This window comes from Cheilinus undulatus, linkage group 4, assembly GCF_018320785.1.
Source record: "Cheilinus undulatus linkage group 4, ASM1832078v1, whole genome shotgun sequence".
Taxonomy (NCBI): domain Eukaryota; kingdom Metazoa; phylum Chordata; class Actinopteri; order Labriformes; family Labridae; genus Cheilinus; species Cheilinus undulatus.
Genome location: NC_054868.1, coordinates 9,459,422 through 9,471,590, shown reverse-complemented (window position 1 = coordinate 9,471,590; position 12,169 = coordinate 9,459,422). Strand labels below are relative to the sequence as shown.

Sequence of the window (12,169 nt, the reverse complement as noted above, 5' to 3'; positions counted from 1 at the left end):
TAAGGCAAGCAGCAAGTTCAGGTTAAAGTGGGCTGTATCTTTGTGGTTAAGGTGACAAATAGGGTAAGATGTAGAAGTTAAAATGAGCTATTTATTATAGTGTATAATGCAGTAAGGGTGCCACTTCCTCTCTTTCTTTCTATATGCAGTGATTCATTATGAGTAATTCATCACAATGCCTGTATCAATTAAAAATTAAACTAGTTTTTTAGTGATTTGGCAGCACTAATATTTTTATTTATGTTGAATGTCCTCTCGTTTCAGGCCATGATCATGAACATGCAGGATGTTCAGGAGATCAGTGAGAATCCTTGAGAACTGTTTTCTGACTTATCAAATCTGCAAACTCTCATTGTATTTGATTTTTTTAAAAGATGATCAGATTGTTCCACTGGATTCACAATAGACTGCAGTAAAAGATTTTTTTTTTATCATGTTCAGCACTGACTGTTTTGTAAAGAAGACAGAGGAGGAACATTTCATCCATTAATAATATCCTTAGTCTTCATAATTGATGTTTGAACTTTGTTAAAAGGAAATACAAGATGTTGAATTTCTTATAAATGTTAATATAACAAATAAAAGATTGATAGTTTTTAGTCTGGATTTTTCAGGGTGGTGGATCTGAAAAGATAAGAACTTAAATTAGTAAGGAAACAGTTTTTTTAAATGTATTTTCATCTTTAATGATCCAGTCAAAATAAAATGCATCACAATAGCTTTGCAGAGTTTTTCCTGAATTCTATGATCAGATTTAATCAAATGTCATGAAAAAGAGAGAAAACAAATGTATCTTACTTTTATGTGCGCACCGATTTTTTATTACAGAACATACTATTGTATGTTTTCTGTGTGTTAAGTTGGTAGTAGAATGATGATATATTCTAAACTTTTTTGGATGGCAATTATTAATTCACACATTTCCCATTAGAATTAACTATTATTTTAAACAGAGAGATTATGTTTAAAAAATGTGGGGTTTAAAACAACAGAATGCCCAGTCTATCTTATTTTAAAAAATAAAAACAACTTTGAAAGGCATGAAAACCATGTTCAGAGTTAATGATTAAATTCAGTGAATATAAATAAAGATATTTCTGCATTGGTTAAAGCTTAAGAATAAAGAGATGACGTTTGGTTCTCTGTCTTTAGGGTTGTTAGACTGAATTATTTTGGTGCATATTTTTGATATGGAGTCCTTGTATCTCTGCCCCTCAGACATCATTGTGCTGATAGCGTCAGTTGCCGTGGTGTCAGCTGGTAGCCAGGGCAACATCTTCGCCACCTCAGTCCTGCGGAGCCTTCGTTTCCTGCAGATCCTCCGCATGGTGCGGATGGACCGAAGAGGAGGAACCTGGAAGCTGCTGGGCTCGGTGGTCTACGCACATAGCAAGGTGAGCGGAAGATAAGTATACACAGTGTGACCTGCTCCTCCAAGCTGTAGAGTTTATACTGTAAATACTCTGCTGTCTCTTAAAACCCCTGTGAGGAGTACAACACAGAAATTCATGGTGATGAGTCTTTGACAGAAAAAAGCAAATCTGACAATCAGGGATTTATCATGTTTTAATTTTTTTAAGCATTTTCAACTCCAAATATTCAGAGCATTTCATACATTTCACTGTTAAAAACACAACCTGCACAGGTACAGAGGGAAAAAGCAAAGACATAAAAAGATCTGCTTTGTTAACAATACTAACCATGTTTTTTTTAATTTGTGATCAGAACCTCCTTTTACACTCTACAAATAAAAGAAAATTACCCTTAGCTTAAGACAGTATAAATGCAGAGAGTCTCTTAGCTTAATTGTTAACCCTTTATGGGGCAAGGAACCATAAATGGTCACTCGGATCAACTTCCTTCATTGCCTCCCCCAAACTCTCTGTGATACTGAAGAACCAGAATGATTTTTCTTAGAAGATGACATTAACAAGAGTAAAAATGGTTTAAATACCAGCCTAATAACCTTTACAATATTTACACCTGCCTGTCTGCACTTTGTTCTATATTGTCATTTTATAAATTAACCTGAAAAAGGCCAAAGTTGATTTAATGACAGGCTTAGTAAAATGTACCACATGGTCTGTGATTTCATTGAAAGTTTTCATATACCCTAAGAGTTTATGGATAAGCGGATTAAGTGAATATTAATTCACTAAAGTGGTTTTGCATCACATGAATTCTCCTTCGTCATGATTACATTCTGACAGTAATATTTGACCTCTGCCTGCAGGAGCTGGTGACCGCCTGGTACATCGGCTTTTTGGTCCTCATCTTCTCTTCGTTCCTTGTCTACCTTGTGGAGAACAAGTTCAACAAGGACTTTGCAACCTACGCTGATGCCTTGTGGTGGGGCACGGTGAGTGAAGAAAAATATCTGCTGCTTAGATTTACAAGATTAAGAAAAAACAAAGACTATCTGATGCTGATATGCTATTAAAATGCATCTTCGTTGTTTACAACAGAGGGCGATTTCTCCTTAAAAAAATAAGTTTAAAATACGAAAGTTATGAAATGAGCCAGGTTTATAAAAGCGCACCATACGTCCTTAGATTTCTGTGGTGGTTACTGAGGTTAATATGGGAGAAACAGTCTATCCCAGGAGCGTGGTGTAGTGTGGTGGGAATACTGATTCCCAAGGAGAAGGAGTCCACTTATCTAAGGCAGCTCTGAATTATTTCACCCCTTAATGTGGAGGGGAAATTTTTCTTAAATATCATGACAGTGAAGTTATCTAGTTACTTACAATTAATGGGTTTATAGATACTTCAGTGCAGAAAGCAGGGATCCCAAACATGATTTGGCACCAGATTCAGGCAGCTAAGGAAGAGAATAGGGATTTAAATGTGATATTTTTGATCTAGCAAATGTGTTAGGGTCAGTACCTAATAGTCTGATCTGGAGGCATTTGATTTCTTTAGAGTGCCGGGGATGGTGGTAGTTTTAGTGAAAACATATTTCAGAGGTATTAGGATATGTATTAGCTCACCACAGGCTGCTCTGGGAGCGATGCTAGAGCCAGGCACATACTGGGACCACTTCCAATGTGAATACAGAAGTGCACTTTTGAATGCATTTCTCCTCATTCCTCTCAAGATTCCTCTAGAAATTTATTCATGAAAATAAAATGTTGGTTTTCTTATTATATGCTATTTTTATTTAACTGAGTCTTCAATTTAAATCAAGCTGTAGTGTTGAGAAGGAGGCCACATAGGTGGGCAATGCTGAGTGGTTCTGTTCTTGACTTGCTGGAAATGCCAAGTTTGGCGTGTTTCGTGTTACAGAGGTGAATTTCGGCAATTGAACTTGAAAAAGAAATGTCTCCTTACAGTTATAAAATGGCTCTGTCTTCGTAAACTTTAGGAATAATTTTTGGAAACTGTCATAAACACTTTAAAGAAATGTATACACAGGGATGGTTTCATTTGAAATTAATGTACGTAGATATTTCAGTGTAATATGCATAATGTGCATTATGTGTCTTTAAAATAAATCTAACTGAAAGTTATGCAAACTGCCACAACAGATGTAGACAGATGCAGACAGCCAAAGTGCTAAACTCTTAGGTTTCTAAACATGGACGAAATTTTGATTTCAGAGGTAGGGAGGATACAACTGGTTTGAGTACGGGGGGTATGGTCAATAGGCCTCATTTACATAAAATTATACCTAATTTTTGAGTAAAAATAAGCTATAATAAGCTATAGTAAGATATAAAAATAAGATTATCATCACTCTAACATTTGTCACAATGCTCAATCTCATGAATAACATATCTTTATTCTTTCAGCCTCACCTGTGAGCCTCCAGTCTCTCCTCCTCTACCTCCTCCAGTCTCTCCTCCTCTACCTCCTCCAGCCTCTCTTGCTCTACCTCCTCCTGTATCTTCTTCTGGATTTCTATTATCTGTCACCTGACAAAAATATATTGCTGGATGACATATGAACAGTGGGACAATTTGGTATGCAACAATCATTGATTTTGATGGTATAGTCTGAAGAAAAAACTCAGTTTCTCAGTTATTATGTCTAATTTATTCACAAACAATATGGATGTATAAAATCACATTTATAATCCAAGGTTTTATTTTATTTTTCCCACAAACTTTCATTGTTAGTGTTTTTAAACAGTGGCTGCCTTTCAAAACACAAATAATACATGAAAAAAAATCAAAAAGTGTATCTCTTTGGCTTTAAATATACGCTTTTTAAAAATCTCTGTGTTGTTGAGGCTCTACAGTAATAATAATAATAATAATAATAATAATAATAGGAGGGGAGAGAGCCTGAGTTTCTGATGGATGAGGGGGAGGAGTTTGTGGTGTAATGTGTTCCTCTGAGTAACTTACACTTTCACTTCTAAAGAAGTCTCTTGTATCCAGTTCTCTTTTTTCGACATCTTGCCACCTGGCTGCGCCTAATTAGCAAACACACATTCACATGCACGCACACACACAGACACACATTCAATGTTAATGTAAACGAAACCTCTGATATTAAAATCCGTCTAGCTGACGTGACACAGGCAGAACAAACGCCCAACATGTTAACAACTTACAGATGAACGTGGACTCATGTCCAACTAGCTAAACACCGGTGTGCTCATGTGCTATAGTCCAGGCGCTGTTTACAACCAGATGGAGTGACAGCAGGGACGGCCAATCACACGTTAGCAAGAAACGGCACAGCCAATCGATGAGCTTGTGGGCCAGTGGGCGGTCTAAAGAGAAACAGGCTTCAGCTTGAGCAGCCGTTTTCCGCTTGGTCCCAGTGCTCAATCTGTCTCCATTTAATATAGTGTAACATTGTTTTTGGATGGTAAAAACTGCAGGGGACCAAAACTGCCTTTTTAAAAAGTGCAGGGGACATGTCCCCCCTGTTCCCCCCCCAAAATAACGTCCCTGTTTCTAAACTGTTGTCTACGAACGATGAGGTCCTAGGAGCTACATCAGCTTCTTATATACAGTTTATGGTAAAATAAATACCTGAATGTAAATGATAGCTTGCCCCACAGTTTATTTCTTTTGTTGTCTGTAGCTACCTGTCCAGTATATTGACTTGACCATAGTTTGCTTTAAGGTGAAAAAAACCCCACAAACTTGCAATCTTTGCATCAGATGAAGATTTTCACCTGGCTGATCCCTCTTCTCTCCTGCATTAAAAAAAGAACACTTTGCATCTTTGCACACATCAGTTTGTTATTGCCTCTGAGCTTTGACAGCTCATCCATAAACATTAGGGTTCATTAAACATCATTTTCATACCAGCTCAAAAATCATAATCATACCACTCGGCTGCAGCCAGCTTTGTCGAGCAACTCGATCAGAGTATGGATGAAACAGAATGCACAGAGATCAGTCTGCAGAAAACACACACAGAGAAAGATGGATGGAGAAAGACAGACAAAAAAAAACAACAGTCAGCAGTGTTGATTTCATTTTACACAAATTAATTTGTTTGTATAATAAATCGGAATACCCTCCACTGATGCTTCTTTTTTAGGCTTCTAATAAGAACATGAGAAGCTCCATTTATTGGTTATATTTAGATGTGATAGGCTCTAGGGTTGTCAGTGCCAGATTTTTTTTTTTACTATGGTATTATTCTGGTGAAAATCAAACAGTATCAATACCTGATTTGATACTGTGGCTATAGTAACAGACGTCATTGGCAGGGCTCAATTGATAAGGATTTTTTGGGGTTGATACCGATTTTAGGGAATACAAAATTCTGATAACCAAAATATCAGCCGATAAAGTTTTTACATATAATTAAACAAACAACTTGACTGTCAGAAGGCTTACAATTCTTCTGTTTGCTTCTTTTTGAGGTAGTAGTGGGTGCTGGTGTAAGGAGCATCATATTGAGGAATCTTTGATATTTTTCCATCCCCACTCACACACCAGAGGGTCCAAATATTAGGAACACCTTTTACAACAACAGCAGCACTCATTATAACACTCATTTAATGCCATTATTTATATTTGGTGGTATGGCTGTTCTGGGATCCTCTACCTTTCCACAAGCTTATGTGGAAAGCATCAAGCAGGAACAGCACACACTCCTGCCTTTCCTGCACGTACAAGGAAAGTCTGAGGCAGGGAGAGAAGCAGCAAAAAACCCAGAGTAGGACAGGCATCATTGACAACAGCATGGCATGATTAAATCAGATGTAATTTAATGGAGGAGCTGGGGTGGAGGAGGGTTTCAAAAGCAGCTTCCAGAGGGACTAGCAAAGAGTAGGTAGGCTGGAGCAGCTTAATAATGGCAGCATGAGTGTATTTAGCCAATAGAAAGCCTAGTATGAATCAGCTGGCAGTCGGCTGACGAGGTTGAGATCAACTGATCTCAATAAAATGGCAGTGCTTAACACCCTGACCTTCCTTGACTAATGCAATATGCTCAGTATTTGCAGTATTCCTCTTACATTAAATTGACTGGTGATGGGACACTTGCTCTTATTAGCATTTTTTAGGGGTGCTAAGATGACATGTAGGGATGCTCTGGCTCTCCCAAAATGGGTCTTAAACCACATATGTCTTGGGACTTGTTATATAAAGAAGATTACAAAAACATCACTGTGCTTCAAAATACCTTTACTCTAACTGAAATACTAACTAAAGCCAAAGGCGTTCATCGATGTGTTTAAAACCAAGGCCACACAGACTCGTTCATGTGAAACCCTCACACAGATCTGATCTCTCTGATGATCGCTCTCCCTAAAGGCATCTTTTCAAATGACTTTGTGTGGCTTAACTCAATGCAGTGTTACACCAAGCTGCCATCAACTCAGAGCTGTTAAAAGGAATAAAAATAAATCCTGAGAATATTAGATTAGCTATAGCAGTTATTTGTTCCATTCATTAAAAATCCTGACACATCAAACCAGCTTCTGAGTGACCAGCAGACATGTTTTAGTGAACTCTACAAGTAACTTAAATATTTGCAAGTAACTTAAATATTTCCTCTTAATGTTTTCTCAAGTGCATCAGTATACAGAAAAAAAACAAACAAATGTTTCTCATTAGCTAATGTCTTCATGTACGCTCACTGTACAGGGGTGAATTTTTTTGTACCACAATCATTTCTGTTATATCGAGGAAAATCCTCACTGCGCACTGATTGGTGCATCTCATTTATTGACAGATAGCTTGACAGGCAGAAGCTACCTGTCTTTTAACCAGAATGCTAGCTGGCTAGCTGACAGGAAGTTGAGTTAGTAGGCGGGTTGTTGGGTTGATCCAAAGTTCAAAGTTCGACTTAAACAGCTTCAAAAGCTGTTTAAGTCCACCTATTGTAAGCAGACGGCTGACGTCACACAGGCTTTGTCCAATTCTTTCTACAGTCTATGGTTGAAACTTGCAAATGCTTGCAATGGGCTACTCTGCATTAGTTTGAAAGCATATCAGTTTACACTGCTGCAACTGGAGGAACGATGTTTTGTTTCCTTTGCAACGGCTCTCTGTGTTTCAGTTTACACTCCCACTTTTTATATCTGTCTTGCAGCTGAATTAAACTGCAGCAAAAGATATGATGGAGGACAATGATAGTGACTTACTCACAATGATTTCTTGGGAAAAAAAAAACAAACCAAAAGCATAAAACAAACAGATTCAGACTTTTGAGCCAGCCATGGGTGCTTTAAGGGACCCTGACAGTTTTAACTAATGAGGCCGTGAGATTAAGGCTGAAGATGTCTCATCTTCTCTCAATTTCTCCCCTGAAGCAGTTTCATCGTTTAGAGGTAAGGTGTCAGCTCTAATGAGCAGAGTAAATGCTTACTACAGAAACTGTATTTCACCAGGGGAACAGCTGATGATAATGTTTGCCACTTTGACACTGGTGTGATCAGCCAATTTCCTTGGGGCTCTGAAGGACTTGCTGTCTGTTCAAACACATAACGTACCTTTGCATCCAAAAAAAAAAGTCAGTAGGCCTGCAGTAGCTCATTTCACAAAGCTGCAAATGTCCTCTGCAATGCTCTTATAATCTTGTTGCATTGTGAGTCTTAAAATGAGCCTTATAAAGGACTAAAGCAGGGGTCCTCAAATGGCAGCCCGTGGGCCACTTCCGGCCCGCCTGCAGGTGTCATCTGGCCCATGAGACATTTGGGAAAAAAGATTGAAATTTTAAAAGATATATTAATTTTTAATTTTTACCCTCTTAGGTGTTTAAAATACAATTTTTCACTCATTTATCATGATTTTTCTATAGTTATAACAAGGAAAGGTCATACTACTATGCAATAAATGAGTTAGATACATTGAACTCTCTTTAGAGCAGGGAGGAGCATCGTAAAAAAAAGCACCGTGCGTCATGCACGACAGACTGCTTCCTCACCTCAACTCATGCAAACAAAAAATTGTAAAACTTACTCTCAAAATAATAAAACAAATTGTTTATAACTGAAAATGTATTCCTAACCTGGACACAGGCTGTCCTATGACATGAGAGATCGGCATTTTTGACATAATTACGCATGGAGATGCGCCACTTCATGATGCACGCAGGGAAGTCAGGGGGACTCAGAGAGAACGGACATGCAGAAGAACGACTGTCGTGGCTCAGACGTGTACTTATAAGTGAAGTTTTCACTCAGCAGGTGAAGTGAGGACTCTCTTTCTGGACTCTGCACTCATCCTAGGTTGGGTAAAATAATCACTCAGTAGGTGAGGGTTTATAGCTCTTTGAGCAGTAATAGAGCAGCAGTCAGGGAAACATCTCAGCAGGATCCTACTCTCACTCTCTTTGTAGCATCCCTCCTGACTGAATGACGGTTGACTCTCGTACTGATGGTTTTCGCAGTTTATTTTCACTGGACAAAGTCAACAAACTGTAGTTGCAGAGGTCCCAAAAGCATAAAAATTCACCATAAGAGCTTAAGGGGGTGCTAAGTTTTCACTTTCTACTGTAGCTCTCTTTGTTTACGTTGCTCCACTAACTTTTCTCATCGTAATCAAGTTACCATGTATTACTTCAGTCAATTCCTTTCTGGCGCTTTTAGAATAAAAGTCTGCTACTGTTAAACAGGAAGTAAAGTTACCTCAGCTTAAATCAATACAAAACTTACAAAATAAACCATTACAAAAGGCTATATCTGTAGAAATGCTTAAGGTTCAACATTTGCACTAAGTTTGGTTATTTACACTCTCTCTGGACTCTGCACTGATCCCAGGTTGGCTGAAATAATCTCAGGGTCTGATCAGATATTGTGGACAACAGGTTGCCATTTTAAAGCCATGAACAGTCATGCTGAATGAATGTTTAAAATGAATATTCCAGTCTTGTAAATTTAGCATCAGTGGGTTTTAAAAATATAAAAAATGTGAAAAAAAATGCCACCTGATACAAGGACAGCATGACTGACCTGTTTAGATTACTTGCAAATAAATCCTCTGTCTAAGCCATACTCTGTGTGAGGGTATGTGTATATATATATATATATATATATATATATATCTATATATATATGTATATATATATATATATATATGAACATCCAAGAAATCATGTCTGGCCCTCAGCTTTCTGTCCTTGAAAAATGTTGGCCCCCAGGAAGAAGGAATTGAGGACCTCTGGACTAAAGCATACAGTACTTTCTCCACAGATCACTCTGACAACGATTGGCTACGGAGACAAAACACCAAAGACATGGACAGGACGGATGCTCTCTGCAGGGTTTGCTCTCCTGGGCATCTCCTTCTTTGCCTTGCCAGCAGTAAGTCAGAAATTCAAGATCTCGACCTTTAAATCAGAATTGATCTGTCCTGCCCTGTTTGAGAAAAGTATTTATGGCTGTGCGGGAACAAGAACACATTGTTCACATGAGGGTGACTGGTCTTTCAGCTCCTTACAACTATCTGCTATTGTTACTTCCACTGTGATTTTCGCATCTAAATCCCTGTCAACCCACTCCTCTGACCAGACATGTGTGTAGTACCACATCTAGGATTTGCTTGCATTAACTTTAGAGTGTATGCATAGCCAACACACCAGACCAATGCAGGAGGCACGTGGCAGCCATTGTGTGCACTCATACAAGTTAACAGGAAGAAGATCTCCAACCTAACATCCAAATCTCCCTCAATCAAGTCCAGTTGTCCCCTGGACTTGATTACAGGTTCTTGAAGAAATTTTGCCTCTCCTCCTAAAGGCTCTTTCAGCTCTAAGATGACCAGGGCCTACACGGACAGCTCCTAAAACTGTTGTACTGAATTTGAAGAGATATTACCCCACAAATTTTTCATTTGGTATTTTGTTTCAGTAAGGTTAAAATAAAGTTCTGTGGCTATCATGCCTTAAAGCAGTCTATCAGGATCAGACTGACAAAAAACAAAACAAGAATGTTTTTTGAGGGGTTGCCTCTTTAAGTTTGCAGAATTTCCTAAAAAAAAAAGTTAAAAGAATGGATGTTTTTATTTTACATGTCATGTCACTTTGCATTGAGCCAGTTTCCCAGTGTTTTTGTGTGTAATGCTACATTAGAGTCTTATCTGTGCACATGCATCCAGTGCTTATTTCCATTTATATCACACCAGGGTATTCTGGGCTCAGGTTTTGCCCTGAAGGTTCAGGAGCAGCACAGACAGAAGCACTTTGAGAAAAGAAGAAACCCAGCAGCCTACCTCATCCAGGTAAGACAGAATGTCTCTTCTCCCGCTGTGTTTGGGCTTCAAATTAAATGTTTATGATAATGACTGTGTTGTTTTTATTTCAAAAATATGACACATACAGATGAGGATGGAATGATTACCCCCTGTGAAAATGGCATTTTTTTCCCAAGGAATGTCTAATGCAGCTTTTGTAAATGTACTAGTTTACAAAAAAAAAAAATTACAAACATAAACAAAATTGTTTCACAAAAAAACTACCAGGATCTAAACTAGCAGCCCCCTTTAGAACTGATCTTTTTGATGAGCAATAGCACAAATAGCACATAAATTTTAGGGTTATTTTCCACACTTTATAAAAACTCCAGTAAGGGTTTGAGCTGTCACTGAGAAAGCATCATGGCAAAAACAAAAGAAATCAGTTTAGACTAAAGAATTGTTGATGCTCACAAAGCAGAAGGATTTACAAAGTTATAACAGCCTTTCCAAGTGTCAAGAACTTGAATGAGAAGGATCATCAAGAAATTAAAAGAGAGCCACACAGTATAAAACTAGTGAGAGATGTGTTTAAAGACCCCAGAACAACTGCCAAGACACTTGTGAAGGACTTAACCAAGTCAGGAACTGTCGTCTCAAAGAAGACCATCACTAGAGCCCTGCACAGGAATGGACTGAAAGGGTACAGACCAAGACAAAGTCCACTTCTACTTCAGAAGAGACACCTTCAAGACAGGGGGAAATATGCTAAAGACAAGCTGGAAAAGGTTCTGCATACTGGAAGTATATCCTTTGGTCAAAGAGACCAAACTAGGGCTCTTTAGCCATAGAGATGAATCTTGTGTTTGGAGAAGCAAAGGAGAGAAGTATAACCAGGAGAACGCCATCCTCACAGTAAAACATGGCAGTAGGGTATTGTGTTTCCGGAACTCTCCATTGTGTCAGGAACTGGGAATTTTGTACAGGTGGAAGCAACCATGAAGAAAAAAAGATATGTGAAGATTTTGAAAGAAAACCTCAAGCAGCCTGCAAACTAGATCTTGGTTTTGCTTTGTCTTCCAACAAAACAACTACCCAAAATATACATGGCTCCTGGTGAAGAACTACCTCCAGACGACCAACGTGAACTTCATTGACTGGCCTGAACAAAGCCCTGACTTAAATCCCATTTAAAATCTGAGGGGTGAAGATGAAGGTCCATGCCAGAAGACCATCAGATGTGGAGGAGCTTGAGAGATTGGCCACAGAAGAATGGGCTGGGATTCCTCAGGAGATGTGTCAGACTTGTTGAGAACCATTACAAAAGAAAGGAAAAAGGAGACACAACTGACTATTAGTATAAGGGAGGCTAATAATTCAGACCCTGGTAGTTTTTGTTTTTTTCTGAAATAATTTTGTTTCTGTGTCCAAAGTAAAATCATGTAAGCATCCAAAATAAAACTATGATGGTTGGAAAGCTGCGCTAAAAATGCTTTGCTCTGTTTGGTGGCACTTGCTTAAAAGAATTAAATTTTCATGGGGGGGCAGGTATAAATTTCGTCCTCATCTTAAAGAGAGATAAAC

The 12,169-nt window shown here is 38.4% G+C and overlaps 1 protein-coding gene across 4 annotated transcripts in view; it reads left to right on the top strand.

The window, feature by feature from the left end:
* kcnq5b (potassium voltage-gated channel, KQT-like subfamily, member 5b) overlaps window positions 1-12,169 on the top strand; it is a 239,701-nt gene that overhangs the window by 189,357 nt on the left and 38,175 nt on the right. For all 4 annotated transcript variants that reach the window (XM_041785899.1, XM_041785897.1, XM_041785898.1 and 1 more), the window contains exons 4-7: window positions 1,219-1,394; window positions 2,234-2,359; window positions 9,607-9,717; window positions 10,538-10,633. In XM_041785899.1, coding sequence (XP_041641833.1) covers window positions 1,219-1,394; window positions 2,234-2,359; window positions 9,607-9,717; window positions 10,538-10,633 — 509 coding nt within the window. The remainder of the gene's footprint in view (window positions 1-1,218; window positions 1,395-2,233; window positions 2,360-9,606; window positions 9,718-10,537; window positions 10,634-12,169) is intronic.